Source organism: Zootoca vivipara, chromosome 13, assembly GCF_965207765.1.
Source record: "Zootoca vivipara chromosome 13, rZooViv2.hap1.1, whole genome shotgun sequence".
NCBI lineage: Eukaryota > Metazoa > Chordata > Lepidosauria > Squamata > Lacertidae > Zootoca > Zootoca vivipara.
In genome coordinates, this window is record NC_142596.1 from 34,993,940 (window position 1) to 35,018,034 (window position 24,095).

At 46.0% G+C, this 24,095-nt stretch overlaps 2 protein-coding genes across 2 annotated transcripts; both read right to left on the reverse strand.

The window, feature by feature from the left end:
* Positions 1–649: 649 nt before the first annotated feature.
* On the reverse strand, positions 650–10,937 carry KLHL10 (kelch like family member 10). Its single transcript, XM_035131533.3, has 5 exons — positions 10,528–10,937; positions 8,203–8,692; positions 6,137–6,754; positions 4,136–4,285; positions 650–1,546 (listed from the first exon to the last, which is right to left on the reverse strand). The coding sequence occupies exons 1-5, from the start codon at positions 10,713–10,715 to the stop codon at positions 1,172–1,174; spliced, it is 1,821 nt and encodes a 606-aa protein (XP_034987424.1). The 5' UTR covers positions 10,716–10,937; the 3' UTR covers positions 650–1,171.
* Positions 10,938–11,863: 926 nt separating this feature from the next.
* Positions 11,864–22,393, reverse strand: WDR24 (WD repeat domain 24). Its single transcript, XM_035131530.3, has 10 exons — positions 22,113–22,393; positions 19,497–20,396; positions 19,038–19,215; positions 17,498–18,170; positions 16,847–16,962; positions 15,893–16,014; positions 15,672–15,776; positions 15,214–15,551; positions 14,159–14,343; positions 11,864–12,408 (listed from the first exon to the last, which is right to left on the reverse strand). Exons 2-10 carry the CDS (start codon positions 19,975–19,977, stop codon positions 12,240–12,242), a joined length of 2,367 nt encoding a protein of 788 aa, XP_034987421.1. The 5' UTR covers positions 19,978–20,396; positions 22,113–22,393; the 3' UTR covers positions 11,864–12,239.
* Between the last annotated feature and the right edge of the window lie 1,702 nt (positions 22,394–24,095).

Sequence of the window (24,095 nt, forward strand, 5' to 3'; positions counted from 1 at the left end):
ACCACAGCCAGGCAGAGCAGACATTGCCATACGGTACCCGTGTTTGCTGATCTGTTATTAGATTCTATGGGTGGTAGTCAATGTTAGTCCTACTCAGAGTAGACCCACTGAAAGCCCACTTCTATGCACTGGGCAGGAGGTCTGAAGGGGGGGGGAATGGTATATGCACCTGCAAGCTCCCCACTTCATCAGACTTCCTTTCTAATGCGTGGAGGTCTGGAGGTAAGAGTGGAAGGACAGAGGATGAAGATACAGCAGGCAGGGCCAGCACACAGCCCAATTCCACCACCTATTCATGGTGGGGAGGTCACACAGGCTGCAGTAATGCATATTGCTAGGGAAGAGGAGACAGACTGCAGGGCTGCTGTTTCAGCGGCAGATGCACATTCCCTGGAATGTTTTGGCTTAACTATTAGAAACATTCAGTGCTCCATACTTTTTCTGTTTATGAAGATTTTCCTAAGAAATTACACCTCGTGCCAAAATTACTATATTTTGAAATTAAAAAAATAAAATCTGTTAAATGCAACTAGGTAAGCCAAGTGTCTAAAGAAAACTACAGATTGTAACAGGGACATCTTGTGGAATGCCTGTTTTGTTTGGCAAGGTCTGTTACTGCTGTTCTCAATAAGAAATGGAAAATGGGTAGTCTGGCTGAATGGGTTTTATTGGATCAGCTTCTATTGCGGCAGGAATATGCAAGCTTTCTACTTACAAACGGCTCTTCATCTAGCAGAGTGGAGGGTAGGAGCTATATCACTGGATACATATAAAGCAAGACTAACCCACAATCAACGTTTTCCTAGTAGTAGTTTTCCTTGGCATGCTTTTTAACATTTCCAAGTGCCTTGCGACTCCTCCCCTACTACTCTTTTTTGTGCATCAGAGCAATAGCAGCACAAATGGCAAATCCCTCTATCCCCTTCGTGGCTCTTCTCTGAATCCCATCACTGTTCTCAACATCTTTGTTCATATCCTATAGGTCAGCTCTATAACTTCCTAAAGGATAAAAGAATGGGACTGGTTAAGTTCCTGGGCAGGGGAGGGACATATGCCACCAGCTCACCTATAAGGACCAGTCTCACAGCTTAAGGTGGAGGGGGAGAAAAAAGGTGAATCCACCTGTGCATATAGTTCTTGCTAGAGGGCTTTATTAGTCAAGGAGAGCTTTTCACACAGGTAGTGTACTTGTGGATGAGGAGTACTTGACCTCATCTCTCTGAGCTGACCCCACGTAGTTGTCCCGCCTGGCAGCATACTCCCCAACGTTGGGCAGCCCTGGCACCACGCAACAGCTCAGGGCACTGCGGTAGATACTCATGTCGTGGGCGTCGTACCACTCGTCCGTCTTCTCATCATAGCACTCGACGTTGAACGTTGTCGTGAAGCCGTTGAAGCCACCCACCACAAAGAGCAGGTCGTCCACCACTTCGATGCCAAAGTTGCTCCGAGGGTTGAACATGGTTGGGATGGTCCTCCAGGTGTTGGCGATGGGGTTGTAAGCTTCCGCGCTCCGAAGGCGGTTGGCTCCGTCAAATCCGCCCACCTGTGAGGCAGCAAAAAGACAGGGAGTCATTTAGAGGAGGAGGTGGTGGCGGCGGCTTCTTCACACCAAGTCAGACCACTGATCCAGGTAGATCAAGGAGGCACCGTGCAGATGCTGGGCCCAAACTCTCATCAGTTCCATGCAATAGCAGTAGTCAGGGCTGGTGCAGAAGGACATTTTGTTGCCCAAGATGAAGGACAAGATGACACAAGAGGGAAGCTGCCATAGGGGCCAATGACCAGAGAAAAGAGTTGTCATCTGATCAAGTCTTCTGTGCACACTGAAAGCTTGCATAGCACTAGTTTAAATCAACACAAATTGTTCCAGTAGAAGACTTCACTGAGACATTTGACTCCCCACTTCCAATTACACCTCAGCATGGACTCACTAGATGGCCTATATGCAAACTACAATTGTAGCCTTAACTTTACTGTGGGATAAAAGCAAAGACCTGCTGTAGAGGGTTGCTGTATGGATTACCAATGCAGCACTTTAAATGCTTAAGCTGGTGTACAACTGCTTGCAACTATGGTTATTCCATAGGCTACAAGCAATCAGGAGAAGGATCCTAGAGCATCTGCATTGCTTGCAGAAGGCCCCAGGTAACTCCAGGTAGGACTGAGAAGGAACCCTGCCTGAAACCCTGCAGAGTCAGTCAATGTATGCAGTAGTGAGCTGGGCAGTGCAATGGTCTCATTCAGAATAAGACAGCTTCCTGTGTAATCCTTTATATCTGTACTCAGCTATTTGTTTTGACTTCCCCATTTCCTTCCTGGTGCAGCCCAAGCAGTATGAATCAAAGCCCTGACAGGCTGAGGACTTCTGTCTTTTTCACTGTGGCTTGGATTTCTGTGGTTAATTGTTTGGTACATGTTTTGGAATTATAAGTTATCAACAAGAAACTTTAATGGATTTTTTTTAAAAAAAAGACACATAAAAGCAATATGACATGGAGAAGCTGAAATTATTTAGGCAGAGGTCTCAGGTGGCATTTAGTTTTTTTTCTTTTTTAAAGTGGTATATGAGGACTTAAACTGACTAGTCATGTGCCCCTAATACAGGAACATAAGAAATGGCTTTGCCTTGATAAGGAAGGACAGTCACTCTGAACATGCTCAGAAGTTCTCTTCCTTCCATACAACCTGCAGGTTGAAACAGAAAAAGCCCCCCACAACACACACGTGGCAGTGCATGGTAGTGTTGGAGTGTGTGATTTAGGAGCTTGACTCCAACTTCAGTGAGAGACTTTGGAAGCCATAGTTGCAACCCCCAGCATCAAACTGATGTCTGGGAGAGGGTGGAACACTGTGAACTATAGACAGGCCACTGGAGGCCCTGCTTGCGGGTTTCCCTTGCTCTCAGTGTAGCCCCTGATCCCAAAGCCTCCTGAAAACATGCGCTACTACACACAGAGGCCATGAAGAAACACAGGTGATAAGCTGCAACATCTTTCCTAACAATAGGTGTAATATATGGTACAGTGGTGCCTTGCTTGACGAATGCCTCGCACAACAAAAAAACCCGCAAGATGAAAGAGTTTTGCGTTGCGTGAGGCATTCGCAAAACGACAAGGTTTTCTATGACAGCTGATCTTCCTTTGCCAGGGGGGACGGAGCCGAAGCGTGGCGGTGCGGCGGCGGCCCCTGCCTGTCTTCCCCTTGGCTCAGGGAAGACAGGCGGGGGCAAGCAGCGCCCGCCGCGCTTCGGCTCCATCCCCCGGAGCCACCGCACCACTGCGCACAGCCGGCATGGGGCGGGGCTTCGGAGACCGTCCCATGCCAGGGAAGACAGGCGGGAGGCGGCGGCAGGGAGAAACGCTTCTCCCCCCCACCGCCTCACACACAGCCGGCATCGGACGGGGCCAGTCCCCTGGAGCCCATAGGAATGCATTGATTAAGTTTCAATGCATTCCTATGGGAAACCGGGACTCGCTAGACGAATTTTTCATAGGACAAATTGAGTCCTGGGACAAATTAAATTCGTCTAGCGAGGCACCACTGTATTTGGTAACTGTAAAGTATGTGCAGGTACAGGTAATGTCACTAGTTAGTATTAGTGATACCAAGTAAAGTGTTCTTTGTTATTCCGTAATCTCAGAATGTGTGTAGGAAACTTCCTATGTTGGCAACCTCCCACAACAGAACAGAACTTTGGTGTGAGAAGTGGGATGAGGATTCAGCAGAACCACCTGAAAGAATGGCCCAACATTGAGTGTAACTGCATGTACTTAGTGATTACCAAATACTATGTATCTTACAGTAAGGCTGCCCCTGCTGCCATCACCACCAGGACAGGCTGCAGCTTGGAGGTCTTAATGCCAGGCATTGAGACCCCAGTAGCTGCCTGAAGATGCCAGGTGTTAATACCAGGCTGAGATCGCCACACCCCTCAGAAGACCACTAAGCTACAGCATTCTTGCCATTTTGTGCCTATTTACTTCCTTAAATTTATACAGTTCATGAGCAACAGCTTGGCCAGCACTTGGTCTACACCAAACCAAAGGGAGGCAGCATTGTTGCAATGACTTTACCGCCAAAGGGTGCTGCAGGCTTGCCTGCCATTACGGGCACAAAAGGACCCTGGCCTTACTGCGTAGACGTGTTCTCCGTACGCTATCACGCCAATGCCGCTTCGCCTGCTTCTCATGGGTGCGATCAAGCTCCACTGATCAATCTTGGCGTCGTACACTTCTGCTGTGAACAGGCACTCATTTCCGTTGAACCCACCACATATATAGACCTTTTTTTAAAAAAAAGGAAAGCAAAAAATAGGTTTGTGAAAATATTGCTGAAATAAATTCGGTGCCATTGTAGAAAGAATTGTTGGCCCTGTCCACTTTACACATGTATTGGTTCGATGGCTTTTTAATTGGTATGGTATCCTCCAAAGAACCCTGGGGATTGTAGTTTGGTGAAAGCACTGAGAATTCTCACAGGCTTCCTAGGCCCCCGGGTAAAACTACAGCTCCCGTGATTCCTTGGGAGAAGGAATGACTTGTTAAGTGTGGATTATTAATTTTTTAATCGTGGCCTTCTTCCAAACATCTCAGGGCAATGTACAAGGTACCTCCCTTGTAATTCTTACAAGAAGTATGGGTGCTGCACTGCAACTGATGGGGTTCACAGGACGCCTGACCGTGAGATTCACTAGACAAAGCATGTGTGGCTGGCAGTGCTTATTGACATCTTTTTTCAAAAAAGATCTCAAGTGCCATTCCCCCCCCCCCATTTCATTTCCAGAGAGATGGCTGTTGTACAAAACAATGAAAGTTTTATGGTGTCTGATGAAGTAGGGCTCTAATTCATAACCACTCATGCCATAATACGTTTGTTAGGGTTTAAGATGCCATAAGTTGCCACCATTTATCTTGCTCTGCTCTTCATCTGACAGTGTTCCCAGAGCAGCGACCAATATAAGCAATAAAAAAGTATATCCATCAATAAAATACTGCGAAGCAAGCAATCACAATAATAAGCATTGCAAACAGATACTGAAGGTTTTAAAAATCTAACATAAAATACATGCAGCATTAGAAAGCCTAGACAGATTTTCATCTGGTACCGAAAATAAAATAAAGATGTTTATTACTTCAGTTGACGGAAGAGCAGGGATGATCTCAAAGGCTGGACAGGTTTTGGCACTGGTGCCCTAAGCTATTTAAGGCATAGCTGTCAAGTTTTCCCTTTTCTCCCGAGGAAGCCTATTCAGCATAAGGGAATTTCCCTTAAAAAAAGGAAGAACTTGACAGCTATGATTTAAGGATGTCTAGGTTAAAATCAGAACTTTCCATTCTGAATGGAAACAGTTAATGTAGCTGATTCAAGATTGACATAATATGTTCTACATGAGTGGTCCCAATTAATGAACATACTGCTATATTTTGCACTGAGGTTTCAAAGCATCTTCAAAGGCAACTTCATGTACAGGACATTGCAGTGTTCTAAACAAGAAGTTTCCAGTGTGTGGATAACTGTGGCCAAGCTATCGTCATCCAGGAGGGGTCACAGCTTGTGCACCAGCCTCAGCTGGTAAAATGAATTTCAAGATGTAGAGGCCACTTGGGCCTTTCTAGACAAGGCCAAATCCAGCAACACTCCCCAAACTGCAGTGATCACCACCTCTCAGGTCACATGAACCACCAACTCACAACACCTTCATCTTATCTGAACTGAGGTTCAGTTTATGGATCCCTCATCCCTCCCCACTCTGGTTCATTATCAATCAAAAGCAACTGTTTTGCATTTCCACAGCATTTCCATGTGGATTTGATGAAAAAGAAAAACAGAGCTTGGTGCCATTAACATTTTTGCTATTTTCCCTCTGTCCTCAAACCAGGTTTACGATATCTGTATTGTTGTCATCTTTACAGAAAGGAACAAAGGCTAGAAAAGGGGGGTAGTTTAGAAAGCAGCTCAGGATGGTGAGGGGCCTTGTGGACATCAGTCTAGCCTCGTTTCCTAACCTTCCCTTAATATTTAATTTCTTCTCTTGGAGGCAACCCCCCTAAAGTTTCACATCCAGCCCTGTGACCTGTCAGCCTTAGCAGCTGGTTATATTTTATAAACATTGGCCTATTTCCATTCTCATTACCTTTCCATACAGGGTTGTAGCACTTGCATCACTCCTCTGCTCATGCATGGGGGCTATCAAGGTCCACTGGTTGGTCTCGGGCTCATACCTCTCAGCTGTGTTGAGACGCACATAGCCGTCAAAGCCACCCATGGCATAGATGAAGTTATCAAGGACGGTGACACTAACGTAACAGCGCCGCGAGTGCATGGGTGCAACCTGGTGCCACGTCTTCTTGACGGGCTCAAATCGCTTGACGCTGTTGAAGTAGTCCACACTGTCAAAACCCCCAATGATGTAGACGTAGCCCTTTAAGTAGGCGGCACCATGGTACGCCCGGGGGCTCTCCTGCTGGCACGTGACGTTCACCCAGCGGTCTGCACGGGCGTCATACGTTTCGATGGCATTGGTTGGGCTCCCACCGCTCCAGCCGCCAATGGCAAACAAAATGGCGTACGGCAGACGGGGTCTCGTCAGCGGGTTGGTGAAGTCGGAGCTGGATGGTCCGTTCATGTTGAGATCGTACATGGCTTTCAGGGCGTCGATAACAATGGGCTTGCACTCCTCGCTATCCTTCACATAGTCATGCATTTTGACATTGTTCATAAAATATTCAGCATGCATCAAGGCCAGGCGTACCTACAGAGAGGGGAGTGAAAAGGACTGGTGCTAAATAAGAAGCCCAATAGGGATGAGGCACATTCCTGCCTTGTTATTCTCAAGTTCATGAGACGGGTCTGTTTCCCCACCATCACTCAGCCTGTAAACCTTGGCCACTGTGTTACAGGAGTCTGATTATGAAGTGGTATCCTCTCAGAAAAGTGGAGGAGTATAACTAAAGCTGCACTTAACTGTATAGCAGTGAGATCATGCTATAGGTCTCCATGACATGAAGAAAAACTATGGTATGTCATGCAGAGCTGATGCTATGATTCATAACACCCTAATCAGAACATTCCCCAAATTAGAAGACCAGTTATGAACCCTTTCTTTTTACTGATTAACTGCTGCCACTGGAGGATCCAGAAAGCAGCAATCCTCCTTCTACCAACGAAACAATTTTATTTTATTGCAGTACAGGCATTAGGACAGCAACTGTTTGCTGTTTGTCCATCTGATGTTTTGGGACTCAGAAGCATCTCCAGGACGGGTGAAACCCTGGCTGCCAAGGATTCACTGGACCACCAACAGAAGATTCCACCAGCTGCATTAATTGCAGATTATTAGTTTTGTGATGTTATGTTTCAGTGATACTATATGGCTTATTGTATATTGTTATTGCGCTACTGTATTTAGATTTTGATTTTTGCATGAACTGTGTTGAGAAGTGGGGTGTTGTGCATGTGATGCAGGTGCCCTCCCACTGAGCTACAGCTCTTCCCCCAAATTATGATGCTTGTATCCTTGTGGTCAGCCAGCGGCCCCAACGGGAAGCCCACAAGCAGGACCTGAGTTCAATAGCACTCTCCCCACTTGTGATTCCCAGTGACTGGTAGCAACAGCAGCCTTTCAATAATAAATACATGAATGAAACTCAGGGTGACATAGGTAACAGCCCAAGAGCCTCCTAGAGCAGGCCTATGGCCCATCTAATACAGCATCCTGCTCTTACAGTGGCCAACCAGATGACTATGGGAAGTTTGTAAGCAGAGCCCGAGTGCAACAGCTCCCCCCACTTGTGATTCCCAGCAACTGGCATTCAGGAAGCATACTGCCTCTTGCACCAAAGGTAGTACATAGCCATTATATGAAGCTGGTTGGGAAGTTAGCCAGCACTGTAGATCTGGAGACAGAAGGGGTGGGATTCAACACCACACTATTACAATCGTTCCGTCAGCTCACACAGTTCTGCTTGCCAGATGGAACGATTCCCCCTCTCCTCCCTGTGTGCCATTTTGGGGGTTCTCCCAAACCACCCCCAGAGCTTATGAAGGGAGGCACAGCGGGGAGAAGAGGGGGAAAGCCCTGTAGCACTAATGGGAGTCCTTGCACTGGCTCCTGCTAGCACAAGTATTTAGTTAAATCTGGTCCTAGATTCCTGAAGGACAAGGGATGGATGGACCCCCAAGATATTTAAAAGGGCTAACCTTAGGGAGCAGCACTGCCATGTGCTGCTTTCGGTTTGTGGGGTCGTGGGCAATCCACTTGAGGATGGCCTCGAAGACGGCGTCTTCCTGTTTCACATTGAGTTCGTCCTTTTCAATGATGTCTTTAAACTCATTGACCGAGAGCTCCAGGAATTCAGTAGACGCTTTCACCATCTCCTCAAAGTTGTGCAAGATGAACATATAGGCCGCCTGCCGCAGCTCCGGACAGAAGTAGTACTCTGTGAATTTGCAGATGCCAATACAATTCTCCAGGCACAGCTGGCATTTCATGAAGTCAGAACAAGCCCTGACGATGCCCATCACATTAAACTGGTCAGCAGCCACAAGAAGCCTCTCCACATTGTCCACGGTGATGGGCACTGTCCTTGTGTAGGCGTATTCGATAATGAGTTTCATCATATCTGGGGTTATGCCAGGAATATTATATACTCTCTTCTCTGAGTTGTTCCAGCTACTGGTAAACAGAGCTCTGAAAAAGAACACAACTATTTCTCATTGGTCTTTGTTGCATCTTGGGGTCCTGTTCCTCAAGGAGGTGGTGTTGGGTCCACCGAGATCCTCCAGCTAACCTGCTGAACCTCTATAGCAATCCCCACAACTTTTTGGTGCTCATGACAGCTGCAAGCCTCATATTGCTTCTCAAAGTTGAACAGGAACTGGCACTACTACAGGTGCCATGTAATACCCATTCGGCATTTCTAAGAACTCAATTGTTTAGTGTGGCAGCACCTGCACTTTGGAACTCCCTGCCCAGGCATCCCCAAACTGCGGCCCTCCAGATGTTTTGGCCTACAACTCCCATGATCCCTAGCTAACAGGACCAGTGGTCAGGGATTATGGGAATTGTAGTCCAAAACATCTGGAGGGCCGAAGTTTGGGGATGCCTGTCCCTGACTATTGAGATCAAGCAGACGCCTTCATGGTGCTCGTTTTGGCACCTGCTAAAAACATTCATTTAGACATGCCTACCTAGATGCTCAGAAAGTTGAGGTGATCTGTTACACCTGCCTGACTAGGAATTCAGTGCAAGATTGAGCAACCCTGCCCTAGTTCCTATGAACAGGCAGCACCTGTCTACAACGCTGACACTGTAGCCATACAGATCTTTAGGTCAGACTGCCAATAAATAAATAAAAACAACTAAACAAAATAAAATATTCCGACCAGATTGTCTAATATCAGGTCTGGGGTGCAATAAAAGTTGCAACAGATGGAATTCACATCAAGAGAGATACATCATGGCCTCAACCTGTGGACTTGGTTGCCAGTGTAAACTATTGTTGACAATGACAGCTCTTAAGTCATGCTGGTGCACGGGCAGCTTGTTATTTTAGGACTCTACATAACTCAACTGAAACGTATTCCAGCTCGCACTGGATAACTTCCTTGGGCTAGAAGAGTTGGGTCCTCAGTAGCTACTGGGCTGATAATGTGACAAGATTTTGCTCCTAAGGCAAGAAGTAGTCACTTGACTGTATGAGCAAAATGTCAGAAACCGTTACTCAACAGAGCCAACTAGATATTAAACAAAAAACCCTGTTTGCTCAAATAGCACCATGAGTCTCCCAATACTACAAGTTAGTAATGACTCAGAAGTAGTGTGGGCTCTGTATTTTATCCTAGATGGGCATGAAAAGCCAAGGATGGCTTTTATTCAAGCAAATCCTTGCGATGGAATCCACTGTTCAAACAAATTAGAAACCTAGACAATCTCACCCCCTCCTGTCTTTTCTACTTTATTCCTACCCTGTGGTATTTCGTTAACCTTCTTCTTGACTTATTTGGCTTTGATAAAAGACTCTGCTTCTGAATTATGCTTTTGGATGCCATTTGGCATCACCTTGACTTGAAGACACAACCTGAAACTATTAATTGGTGGAATTATGAGTTAAGAACACACTCATTTACCTTTTAAGACAATTTGATTAAATGTTGCTGTAACAGAGAATGGAAGTTACATTACAATATGGTTCTCTCAACTATTCTGGTAGTTTTTGTTTTACTAATTTTATCATTTAAATGGGAACCTATTCAGTGGTTTTGGCAATATTTGAGTTTAATTGTTCAGTTAAAAGACAGGTGAACAACTGATAAATTTAAACTGCCTGTCAACCTACTAATTAGTGGTTATGACTTCCACACAACTGGAATCAGGGACAGAGAGGGTGAACCAGCAGCCAACCACATCTTTGAAGACAGCAGGAACTCAAGCATCCATTGCTGAATAAAATGAGCCCTTGAATCAAGACATATTCCTGGGAATTTTGCCAGAGAAACCAACTCTTGCCTGTTAGAAGCACTGACCTAAAATAGGAGCTGCAGCTACAGAGGATGTTCTTGTGGGCATTGAACTCGCACCCGTTGACCTTGATGATCACGTCACAGAGCTTCCCTTCCAGTCGAAGTTCGTTGAAGACTGTACAAGCCATCGCACTCATCTTCCTCTCCATGTGGCGGTGGGAGTACCCCGCCGAAGCAGAGGCATCATCCATTTTTTCAAGGTGGGGGGAGGCAGTACAAAGAGCTGCCAGGCCTTCCACTTAACCCTCCTCTTGGAAAAAGGGTGTGATTGGTTCAGAGGTTCCAGAATCCCTCCCATAATGAGACCCTTGACATGACCAGGTTCTAGAATCTTGGCTGTCCTCTGAAGCAAAGTGGTCCTACTCACAGTCGACCGCAGCATCTGAGGTTTGGATACCCTTTCCCACGCAATTTAAAATAAATTTAATTGATGCGTAGACAGCTTTTGACTCACAGTGGGCCACAATTTAAACATCTCAAACTGAGCGTGAACCAGAATATAATCTGTTCATGATTGTCCTAATTTATATCCTGAGAAATTAAAAACCATTTAAATAAAATGGCAGCACATTATATTAAACATTGAAACAGTTCTTTCGCAGATGGTATGAATGCTGGCTGCTTCTGACCTAATCCATATTTAATTTTTCAACTCGTCAACAGATGATTGTTTTTACATCTCCTTTTACATCTCCATGGTATGAGATATAAAGCTTAGAGCAGCAGCATGGGCGTAAGGTAGGAATAACTGGCCAGGCAAGCAGCACCAAGATTTAGGGATCATTTGGATCAATAAACTGAACTTGACCAACTATGCCATGCTGTAGCATGGAAGGCTGATGTTTCAGATTAAATGGAAAGAATAGCAGTACCAAAGACCAGGGGAAAAACAACAATATTGTTTGACTTGACACTTGTTAGATATTATCTGCAGTAATTCTAATTTGCCTTATGTTGCTAATGCACTGGGAGTAAACTCCACTGAACATCATGGGACTTACTTCTAAGTAATAGCCATAACCATTTGTTCCCTGACTTGGAGAAGCTCATTAAGATGATCATTAGAGAACTCCAGTTCTTGTAAAGCATTTTATCAGTCTGCAATTTGCCACAAAGTTCTAAAAGTGGTAACCAGTATGGTATTCCCTTGCTGGCCAGTGGTTTGTGTTCTGCATCCGGGAGCAGGAAATTTAAATGTTGCTTAATACATATCCTGAACACATATCCTGGAAAGAGATTTCCTCTTTGAGGGAGGAATTCAGATGCTGTGCCATAGCTCACTAATTTTAGGAGCATTTATGCAAAAGGATTCGGGAACTCTATAGAAAGCAGCAAGCAGTAAAGTTCACTGTGTTCATTTAATTCAGTATAAAAAGTGGAATGAAACTCAAAAGTGTCTCATGGTGCCATCTTGGCTCATTAAGAAGTAGGTTTGTGCAGAATCGTGATAACAAAATAATAATAATTATGCAGCAGTAAAAAAGGGGGAGGATGTTAAGTGACCAGAAGCTTTCAAGAAGAATCGCCTGAGCGTTTAAAGTTTCACTGCTTTTTGTGAAGTAATGAAGGTCACCTTCTCTTCACAGTATCCTACTCACTAAGTTCTCTTGTGCAACTATGTCTCTAATGCCTCCCACAAACAGAGCTCAGTGCCAGTTCTAAGCAGCCAGTGCGTCAAGGTTTTGTTTTCCAGCGGACAAAGACTCCCATTAGGTTCAGGTGTATTCACAGAGGTGACCACAGCCTGCAGGGCAATGAGAACTGGTCTCCAGCCATTTCATGATGTGCTGCAGGTGGCCACCATGACTGCAGCCCTGGCACCACACGAACAGACCCTTCACTACGTGGTGGCACACAGCGCACATGCTGGCACACTGCCGACATCTGAAACGAGACCACAGAATGAATCAACCAGAAGAAAATGGCTTATCTTAGCAGTCAAATGCAACACAGATCCTGGAACGTAATAGTCCCAATGAGAGCTAACGTGATTACTGATGGACAAGGAGTAGGGAGACCCAGGTTCAAGTCCCTCACTCAGCCATGAAGCTTCAGTCAATCACGCTCACTCATCCTAACCTACTTCAGAGGGTTGCGTGAATAAAATGGTGCATGGTCATGTGTGAGAGAAACATGCAGGCCAGCCTAAGCTCCTTGGAGGTAAGGTAGGAAGAAATACAAAAAATAAATAGAATGTGATAAGCAGTTGTAGTCTCTGCAGCTGCATAGCTGCCAAGTTTTCGCTTTTCTCTCGAGGAAGCCTATTCAGCATAAGGGAAAATCCCTGTAAAAAAGGGATAACTTGGCAGCTATGCAGCTGGTGGGAGCATGGCCCACCTGAAATTATACATCAATTCATTTTTCCCTACTATTGGGAGGTGCATTATTGGGATGCATAAATTTCTCAAGAGGTATAGATAAGAAAGATCCATTCTAGACCACATATACACAACTTGTGACCCACTGAACCAGCACATCAGTCATGAATGGATAGGAGCCCCTCAAGAGCTCAAAAAACTTCTGTTTTGCTGCCTTCTTGTGACAGCATTGTAATCAGGTGCCTGGGATGTCTTTGTTGGCTTGACGTCCCGTAAATTGATGAGATCTGTTCTAAATTTCTGTATTCCACTATACTTCTTAATCTGCTTGAAAAAGGATGGAAGCAGTTGTGAAGTCGATTTTGTTTTCCAGGAATTTTTAAAAACACTTTTGCTACACCACTGTGTTGAACCAAAGGAGAGATGTTCCAGAAGCTCTGCAAACACCATCTTGGTAGTCAAGATAACACTACAATTAATTGGTAGTTGTTGCAAGAATGAGCTAATGTATGTTTATATTCACTTGCTTTGGTATATGCAAATTGGCTTGCTTTAATGCTATGTTTATCTGTGGACCCTGTAATGCTGGGCTCTCGGCCCAGAAAGGGGAGCTATCTGTAAGCCTTGGATAACTGCTACCTATGGCCTCACCAGACAGGTGTCATGGGAGGTTCTGAGTAAATTGACGTGTGCTGCTTTGTGCATAAACGATGTATACACATTTGCTTGGGCGCTGACCAGTCATGACAACCTTTCACTGTTGTGGTGTCCATTCCGCATCTGTAAAGGCAGTGAGGCTCTGCACACTGTGTTGTAAATTTACACTTTTTAAAAATAAAGCACCAGAACTGGCCATTTTGGCATTTTTTACAGCCTCCTTTGGACATCCTACAAGAATCAGACCACTATCATAGGTCACATCATAAAAAGAGTAAGGCACACCTAGCTTCAAAAGCCTTCATGTAATCCGAGTGTGGGGTGGTAAAATGATTTTTAGCTCCTGGAAAACAAAATCACTTCTAGCTTTATTTATCAGGAAGTATGTATGTGAAGTGTTGCTTAAAAGAGGGGCGATAATTTAAGATGCTTTGGGTGCAGGAGATCCCAGGTTCAATCCTCAGTCTTGAAGGTGGGAAAACACCCCTGCTTGTGATCTCAGAAAGCTGCTTCCACCAGAGTAAGCAATTTCAGATCAGATGAACGATTGTCTGTCTTGGAATAAGGCAGCATCATATAATTATTCTCAGTATGTCACAAAACTAAAACCTCTGTATGTGTATACATGCACACAGTGTTTCTCTGCATAGGCCTCTCACCTGTCACAAATCCAGCCTTTGTTGCTCATGGGTCTTTTGCAATTGCTGCAGTTGATGTGCAGTGTGGTTGAGGCCTGGTTGAGGCAGTTGATGGCTCTGCACGTGCTCAGTTTGATCACCTCATTGGAGATGTTCCACAGCTGGAAGCGCTGCAGCAAGTCAATGTACGAAGTGTACCAGTGTTCCTGTGGGGTTTTAAGGCATTTCACACAAGTCACTTACAGGATCCATCTCCAGAGATCTTTCAACCTCTCTCTTGTGACTCCAAACCCTTTATTTTATTGAAATACTCAGATATTGCCTTTTCATCTTTTTTTAATAATGCACTCAAGTCTATGAACAACTTCTAATGCAAGTAAAATAGAACACAAAATTCATATGGATCTTTCCATGTTCCTCTTCTGCAGATGTATATTTTAAAGTTGGCCCTGGCCCGTCAAATTGGAAATAACTAGCACAGGCATCTCCAAACTTCGGCCCTCCAGATGTTTTGGACTACAATTCCCATCATCCCTGACCACTGGTCCTCTTAGCTAGGGATCATGGGAGTTGTAGGCCAAAACATCTGGAGGGCTGCAGTTTGGGGATGCCTGAACTAGCAGGTGTGTTTTGATAGCCAGACAACCTAGACCAACTACACTTAATAAACTACCACAAACATTAACATGAAGAGCAGCTATTTTATTTCACACACTTGCTGCCTTTCAGGAAACATGGAATTCAAGGTGGAGTAGACTCCCATCCAGGCATTCACCAGCCCCATGGTGTTGCCACTGCCCATTCCACATGCCTCTCCTTCTGTGCCTGATCAGCACCAGCTCTGATAGAGACAGAGGATAAGTTGTGCGGAGCTTACTACTCCTTCTCCTTGTATCTCTTGCTGCTTGCTCACTTGGGGAGGGCAGGTGAATAGGCAGCAACAGTTAGGAGGAGGTGCAGCAGGATAGGAGTTTTTGTGGATTGGGATGGGCTCCTTATTGAGTGTGCAGGTTGCAGCAGGTATCTGGTAATTATGACTCCCAATCCTAATCCTAAAATACAGAACGGGGAAGTACCTGTGCCTGGTCATCAATCTCCTTCCGGATACGATCCCCCAACACGATAAGTACAGACACCGCCATCTGCACGTCCCCCTGCTCAGCATAGAAGAGCAACATGTCACGGACAATGGGGCTGAAGAAGTCAGCAGGCAGACGGTTATCATACAGAGAGTGAGAGATGGAGATCAAGGAGAAAGATTCCACAGGTGTCAGCGACACAGTCTCTGCCTCATTGCCACTGACATGTGGGGAGTCTGCTTTGTCTTGTAAGTGATCCAGTGCAGAGGGATTGTCCACAATCTCATGACGCAAAGGAAAGGCCTCCTGGGGAAGGATGTACTCTTGCTCCTCAGCTGTTAAGAAAACATGGACCCGTGAGAGGGAAGGCAGACGGGGAAAGATAAACAATTCCACCCAACAAAGAAAGGGGAACAGGAAGGACCAACAGTTCTCAAGAGTATATATACACTCACTGTGAGGATTCTCATGGTCTATCATGTATAGGTCATCTTCATCTCCTTCCACATCCCCAAGGAGATAATCTGCAGGGACATCACTGCCTTCAGTCTCTTCGTTCTCTAGACACCCAAGAGTAAAAGTGAAGAGGGAAGCAGAGAAGGAAGTGAGAAACGGTTCTTAGGTTCATGCAGGGTTGGGGGAGAGGTATGTGTTCCTCCTCTGACACCATTCTCACCATCGTTATTGATCAGTGTGGAGGAAGAATCCATGAGGATGTTCTCAGGTCGGTTTTCTCCCTTGCTCCTCTCCATCCTTGATTCACTGCCTATCCCAGAAGGAATATCTTTCAAGTTAAAGCTGGGAGGGAAACACAAATCTGTGTTAGACCCAGGTAAAACCTGATGCTTCCAGCTTCCCTTCTACATCCCCTCACCCAAGTGCCCCACTGGTTGCAATTCCTGGTAACCAAGTAACCACACAAATCTTGCATCATTAAGATTTTGTGTTCAATTCTTCTCACTGCTCACATGAGAACCTACTGAGAGACCAGTAGCACTTCTGAACTTATCAGCAAGGTGCATTTTTTCTGCTCTGTAAAGGTAAAGGTAAAGGGACCCCTGACCATTAGGTCCAGTCGTGACCGACTCTGGGGTTGCGCGCTCATCTCGCATTATTGGCCGAGGGAGCCAGCGTATAGCTTCCAGGTCATGTGGCCAGCATGACAAAGCTGCTTCTGGCAAACCAGAGCAGCACATGGAAACGCCGTTTACCTTCCCGCTGTAGCGGTTCCTATTTATCTACTTGCATTTTGATGTGCTTTCGAACTGCTAGGTTGGCAGGTGCTGGGACCAAGCAACGGGATCTCACCCCGTCACAGGGATTCGAACCGCCGACCTTCTGATCAGCAAGCCCTAGGCTCAGTGGTTTAACCACAGCGCCACCTGTGCTGACCAGTAGCACTTCTGAACTTATCAGCAAGGTGCATTTTTTCTGCTCTGTAGTATGCCCCATTTCCAAGGGCTCAAGAGTGGAAATGCGAGTCTTCTCACTTTTAGCCAGATGAACACTCTGCCTAATGCAAATGGTGTAAATGAGATCTCTCATGCAACCAGCCCACCTGCATTTGCCACAGTCAACATTCTACCTCCCATCTCACAACCAAGATCAAGGATGCGGAAGCCTTTTTTACCTGTTCATGAGTGGAAGGCTGGAACTACTCTTCCCAATGCTGTGATTAAGGTTTGAAGAGGGCACAGTGCTAGGGCTAGAGTAAATATTTCGGAGCATGGTCCACGTCTGAGCAACCTGACAAATAAGAGAAATAACAGAAAGAGTTAAAGCTGTTAAACTATCAACAGCCAAGTTTTTGAGCTAAGGAAAACTTGGGAAACTTATGGCCCTCCATCAATTGCACTCAAGGCACTCACTGGAATTAAAATTAGTCTTGACTATTCATTTCAATGGGCCTACTCTGAGTAAGTGTTATTTGAATAGAGCCCCATGTGTAACTGGACAGTAACTCCCATTATCCTCAACCACTGGCCACACTGGTTGAGGTTGATGGGAACTGGGAGTCCAACATCAGAAAAGCCATAGTTTCCCCGCACTTGACTTAAGGCTCTAATTCAGGCCCTTGTTCTGGCTTCATCACAAGCCGCCAACTTCAGCAAAATGACTTCTGGTATCCTGAGTTGAACATACATGCTGCAGGTTTGAATTCCAATACAGTCAATCATGACATCTCCTTCCTGGGTGCCCATTGGGACTAGGATATGTCGTAGCCCCCTCCCCAAATCCCCCAATTATAAGCAAATAACTCCTGCACAAAGGGAGCCCTTACTTGGTTGCGCTTGAGCTCTTTGGCTACTTTGGCATTATGGTCACACAGCTCTGCCAGTGGTCTCCCTGTCAGCACATACTGCTTGGCGGTCCGCACAAACCAGTCCATGCTACCAGCATCGCACTCTGTGTCTGCTTCAAATACACTCAGGGCACTGGAAGAGGAGATGAACTCAAACTGTTCTGTGGGGTCTAGCTTGCGCTTGAAGAAGATAGGATGGCGCCGATCACGCTTACGATTAGAATCAGAGGAGATGAGGCTCTCCTTGGCAGCAAATGCCAGGTCCCCAAAGAGGCTGTAACAAAGCCCCTCAGGGTTAGCCCGGTCAATAGGCTGGATGGCATCCTTGAAGATATGCTGGTAAAGAGTGCTGTCCTTAGAGCCAGAGAGGAGGAAGTAAGGATCGTGGAGATGACGCCACACAATCCCTGTGGTGACATCTTTGTGTTCCTCAAACATGGCAGAGGGGATGAAAGGCCGGCGTACATCCCACACATAGATGTTGTGGTCCACCATCATGGAGCATGTGGCAATGTGGTGTTTGCATTCAGGCCGCCACTTGACCCTTGCCACAGAGGCTATTGTCTGCACACAGTATATCTCTTTGGCCCGGTTGGTGTTCATGTCCCAGACCTTTACCATCTTATCTCGGCCCCCTGTGGCCAACCAGCCCCTAGATGGAGAGAAGAGAAGCTTAAGTGGCCAGTAAACAGTTCAGCAACCACCACTTTTCTTATACATGATCTACACTGACCTTATACCCAGCTACCAACTCACAATCCTGCTAAAGCATGAGGGACTAACCTGTGGCCCTCTAAATATGCCTGACCAGCAGTCATGCTGGCTGGAGCTGATGGGAATTGGAGCCCCCATGTCTCTACTCCCGAGGGCTTATAGTGAAGTCATCAGTGACAGTGAGAGGTGGGGTGAGCAGACATCCCAATCCTTGCTCTCACACACCTGTGTGTCTTCTTTACTTATCTGCATGACAAAACCCTCATACATCCCAAGATGCTGTTGGGCTACAGCTCCCATAAACCTAGCATGGCCCCTAGTCAGGAATGACTGGAGCTAGACGTCAGCAACATCCGGAGGGCAACAAGTTAGGAAACTGTGCTGCAGTTCTTAGCCTAGAATTTCAAATTTAGGGAAATGCAGCATACCAACAAAAACAAGCTCTTGGAGGAAGAGCTTTGAGTTTTCTAAGATGCATTTCTATAATATAATGCTTAAAAACAAAGCACTGCACAGAAGATTTTAACTTAAGGAAGGCAATCTTAAGAACAGTAAGTTCTCCATGGATGTATAAAATAATGTTTAAAAATAGGAAGGAAAAACTGCATATTTAAGAAGGAAGAATGTTCCATGGGCAGGGAACGGAGAAAGAAAGAAGATGAGCTACAGAACAGAGAATCCGAGTGCATGTGAAATGGTGCCAAAGGAAAAAAATGGGGTGTGCAGAAGAATAAAGTCAGATGAGGATATGCTTGAAGACAAAGAACAAAATTTTAGTGCAGAATTCTAGCCCTGCTGTCCACACCTGTCTTCTGGGTGCCAATCACAACAGAATACGGGCCCATTATGGGCTGTGAACATCCTCTCGTAGCGGTCAGGCCGGCGGATGTCCCACAGCTGAACATTTCCATTCTCAAAGGTTGCAGCAAAGGTAAAGTAATCACGTATACTAAACTGGACGTCACGCACACTTTCTGATTGACCTGAAAGATAATGCAACAGACAGCATATTTGGCAAGCTTCATATCTGGCAGCTCATCTAGATGACACTCACCATTTGTAATCACACTCTAGCACAACGGATTTCAGGCTCAAGGGCCAAATCAGATTCTCTCCCAATTATTTGGTCACACCTTGCTTTCGGGCCAGCCCCAACAAACTCATAGCACCGCCTTTTGACTAGGTGTAATGAGCAAAAGGTACTCTTGACCACTGCTGTGAGTGTTAAGAGTCAGGCATGGCAAATTCAGAAATAACTCCTTACCTGAGAATGTGCTAACAGAATCTTTCTTGCGCAGGTCAAAGCATTTCATGTAGCCATCCTGGGAGCCACTGAGAAGCATGTACACCTCCGTGGGATGGAAGCACACCTTGTTAACTGTTCGTTTGTGCTCAGTGAAGAGCTGGTCTTGCTTGTTACGGGATGGTTTGCCGAGGTTCCAGGTCACGACGACGCCATTGGTGGCTGCTGTGGCCAACAAGTTCTCATCCATCTGGTGCCACACCACGTCAGCACAGCTGAAGTTCAGGGATGGCTTGCGGCCAACACGCAAGTTCAGCTTCTCCACAAATTGGTCTTCTTCTATAGAGTAGATCTTAAAGATGTTACGCCCAGCTACCACTACCTGGGCAGCATCACGACATACACTAATGGCATTGGCAGGGGCATCCAGGTGGCAGAACATGGTCCGTCCAGTGATGGTATTGCCTCCAAGGGCAGTGGTCACCCTAGCCATTTTCTCCATGGCTGCCTTCTGAGGGGCTCCCTGTGGTTCCGAGGGATCTCCCAATGACCACAGAGCAGGAGCGTCTACAGCTATATCTTGATGGACAACTTCACAAAATTAAACTCAAACTTGCAAGCTCCTTATCACTAAAGCTTCATTTTAAAAAAGGAATATTCAGCACTTGAAATAAGGTCCTACCCAGAAATGGGCAGCATCCTAACACAAGGAAATGTCATGATCACATAAAGCCAATGCTTACAGCTCCAGAATTAGTTGCAAGCTCTTCTAATTTGCATTGAAAGCTTACTTGGCTTTAGGTCTACCTTGTGTGGGAATTTGTTTGTCAACCATCAAGCACTTCCCTACATTCAAGTAGACTCTTGATAGAAACTTTTCGCTTGCATGATAGCTTCTGGCCGAAGAAATTCAACAAAGTTCTGAAATACAAGACAGAATTGTTCAGGATGCAGACCAACACACACAGAGGGAGAGAGAGAAAATTAGTTAAGCAATAAACATCTGTCTCAAACCACTGGACACTGAAACAAGACCAGTATCCACTATTGTAGAAGTTGCCATTTGCTTCTGAAAAGAACCTGCATAAAAGAAACTGACACACCACTAAAGGCAAATGTTTTAATGTCTTTCATATTTTATTTATTTGTTGTCATCCGTCTATCTCAAGAGAAATGGAGAGCGCCTCCAGGGGTGAAGTCAAACTGCTGGAGAATCACAGCACCTGCCGTGGTTGCAGAGACCAGCAATTAATAACTGCTGCCCTGCACATTCTTATTGTTGCATTAGCAGCACCAAAGTGACCTCCCTAGGGTAAAAGCCTGGGCAGTGTGCATGGAGGTCCTGGGCTGCCCAGAGGACAAGACCCCCCCCCTTGCTGATGTGGTCCAAAGGGAAGCAGAGCAATACATTTGGCACCAGCTTGGCTGCAGGAGTTGCCAGAAAGTGTGCAAGACGACATCCAACCAACCGCCTTAGGGACTCCACTCTGGATTTGTGTAGGGTTTACTCCTTGGCCTTTTCTTTTCCCAAAGATGTCCTGCAAGGCAGCAGGTAATTTATGTATTTACTGAATATCCCACCTTTTCCTCACTTGAAACTAGGGCTGAAAACAAGCATTGCAGCCCCAGTTGATTATATTGCTGGGAGGGATCAGTTTTAATGGGCAAGACTGACAGTTAATGGCACATGTATTCTTGGGATCATCCACACTAACCTTTTGCCCTGTGCTTTCCTGGTCCATGTCCAGGCACTTTTTTCCCCTCTGCCACTCTCCCCAGGAAAACCCAATCTGTACCCCTAAATCGGAGCAAATGGCAATTCGGGTTTTAAGTGGATTCAGCACTAAAGAGCAGGTTTTTGCAGCGTGGACAGGAAGCTTTAAATTACGGGGCGTGCCTAGAAATGCAGAGCAAATGTTAAGTGTGGAAGAGTCCTAAATGTAACACACGAGTCTCCTTATGATGCAATAGATGTGCAGATCTGGACCACCGCTTTAATGGAAAGTTAACAAATTATACCTGAATGCTACACTATCAAAAAACAAAGCACAACTATTTCTGAAGTTTGGCATCCGTTTATTGAATACATCAAATTAAAGCAACATGACCAGCAGCCACCCTCTCTCACGGTTTCCTTTGAAAAAAAAACTATTATTGGATGACACGCTTATGACGAACAATAGTCTGGAATTACAATGCTATTTTGTTGCAATCCTACTCTCATCTCTCCTCATATCCTCCCTTCTTTTTCTCCGCCCCCCCCCTTTCCCTATATCGTTGTGAACATTGGCTTTTTGCATACTGGAAGTGAAAGCAATAACGATTACCAAAAAATAAAAAACTAACACCATAACTAACTAAGCTAACACCACAGATTAAAGTTTGCTTTAAAATTGAGCTTTGGTTAATTAAAACAAAAACAAAAAACCGCCATGCAATGTACTGTATTCAATCCAGCATTTCCTCACCCTTACATGTATCGGGAGCTCAAAAAGATGCACTGCATATATAAATACGCAGCAGTTTTAGTCCCGCGCGAGGCCTACCCAGCCCGGCCTGGCTTCCCTCAGCCTTTCACGAGCGAGCGCCGGATGAGGCACTAAGGTAAAAAGCAAAAGCAAACGGGCGGCAGCTCACCTGGCAGCGGGCCGAGGCCGCCAGGCCAACGGCTTCACCGATCGCTGCTACCGAGGCCACTCCTGGCGGGCCCTCCGTCGCTCAAGGCAGCCGCCTCTCCTTCCGCCGCGGAAACCCGGCACGCCTTGCCCGGCCCCTTCCGCCACCGGCCAGGCCGCTCCGCCCTTGCTTGCCTGCCCGCCTGCCGGTCCCCTACCCTTCGCCGGCGAGCCCGGGGGGCGTTGGGCGGGAAGCTTCCCTGTCGCCCCCGGCTGCTTTTTCCCGCGGGATCGTGGGCGGGCGGGCGGGGGGGGGTGAGGGGCGGATCGCGTTTTTCAATGCTCCCGTGTATTTTATTTTATTTTATTTTTCCTGCAGGTAGAAAACTAGCACAGCAGGGAGTGGGCTTGGTTAGAATCGCTCTCCCTGACATGCCGCCTTTCTTTTTGGAGGGAGGTTTTCTTCTAAAAAACAAGCAGGCATTGAAAAAGAATCACCCCATCCAGAGTATGAAATCTAACTGTCCACTGTATCACTGGTTTTACAGTTCCCACATTTTTGGGACCTGGATGCAGTCCCTGCCCCAGATTAAAACTGGGTTTCCTTGGTAATGGTTGCCACCACACTGGATGAGAGCCTGATGGAAAACTGTAAGGCAGGGGTGCCAACACCCAAGAGACTCTGATCTATTCACAGAGTTATAAACTGGCAGTGATCTGGCAAGCTTCATAACTGGGGGGTTCAGGTCAAAGTTGTTGAGCCTTTTTTTAGGGGAGCAAAAATTGTTGAGCTTCTTTGGGGGGAGCCAGTGATCCATAAAGTGATCTTCCACAGACATCCAGTGATCTACAGGTAGATAATGATCTACCTGTTGGACATGCCTGCTGTAAGGTACCTCTGGGCAATGGTCATGCTTTGGGACACTTCCCCCTGCTATCTCTGTCCGCTATTGCTCCACCTGTATCAAGGAGTCTTTGGTTCTCTTTTTCTCCTCTGAAATTCTGTTGCCCATATTTTGATGGAGTGGGAGATCAACGTTCCACGCAGGGGAAAGGCCTGAGCTTTGCAGAAGATCTGGGAGTCACACAGTTCTGAAACCCCGGAGAACTGCTGACAGTCAGTGCAGTCAATACTGAGTTAGATGGACTGAGTTAGTCTGACTTGGCTTCCTATGTTCACAGGGCTTCAACACTCCAGGGAGACATATGGGGGAAATGCCGCATCCAAGATAGTGGCTTCATTTTGCAAGGAACCCTTTAGCCCCTTGCATTAGTGTGCGCCCTTATGCAGACTGGGAACAGCTGTCATTGTGAGAGTCCTACAGTACACATTTTTGTGTAGGCAATAATATGCAAACCATGCATGGACGTAGGCAGGGAGGGGCAGCTGCCCCCTCAAATCAATAAAAATGAAAGTACATAGCAAACTGAGGTTCTGCTCCCCCATCAAAAGGCCTGCCCCCCCAAAAAAAAATCCTGGCTACATCCATGAAACCATGTGTGCATCATCACATGTGATGCTCACAGATGTGTGTTTCCCACTGCATGGAGATTCATTTGGAAGCTGCATGTTAAGACTGGCAAAAATGAATAAAAACAGCAGTGATGTTTGTTGGAGATGCAGCAACGGGCCAGGAACCTTTCTACACATGCGGTGGGTGTGCAAAGAGATAGTGGGATTCTGGGAAAATATTTACGACGAGTTGAAAAAGAGGTTTAGATTTTCATTTGAAAAAAAACCCCAGAATCCTTTCTCCTAGGTATCATGTCAGAGGAAATTTTAAAAAAACGGTCAGACCAATATTTATGTATGCAACTACGGCGGCAAGGTTATTAATTGCCAAAAATTGGAAAAGCAGCTGCGTCCCAACTAAAACAGACTGGCTATCTAAAATGATGGAATACTTTCATCTTGCTGAATTAACAGGGAGGATAAGTGTGACTAGCCCAAGGTCACCCAGCAGCTGCATGTGGAGGAGCGGAGATGCGAACCCAGTTCCCCAGA

Bases quoted from the DNA above. Each gene is read 5' to 3' on its own strand.
- KLHL10 (XM_035131533.3), bottom strand. From the start codon at position 10,715: ATGGATGATGCCTCTGCTTCGGCGGGGTACTCCCACCGCCACATGGAG. The intron at 4,286-6,136 runs GTAATGAGAATG...TTTTAAAAAAAG, and splicing joins CTACAACCCTGTATGGAAAG to GTCTATATATGTGGTGGGTT. The intron at 1,547-4,135 runs GTAAGGCCAGGG...GCTGCCTCACAG, and splicing joins ACGGAGAACACGTCTACGCA to GTGGGCGGATTTGACGGAGC.
- WDR24 (XM_035131530.3), bottom strand. From the start codon at position 19,977: ATGGAGAAAATGGCTAGGGTGACCACTGCCCTTGGAGGCAATACCATC. The intron at 16,963-17,497 runs GTAAGGGCTCCC...CTTATTTGTCAG, and splicing joins AAGAGCTCAAGCGCAACCAA to GTTGCTCAGACGTGGACCAT. The intron at 15,777-15,892 runs GTGAGAATGGTG...TTGGGTGTCTAG, and splicing joins CACACTGATCAATAACGATG to AGAACGAAGAGACTGAAGGC.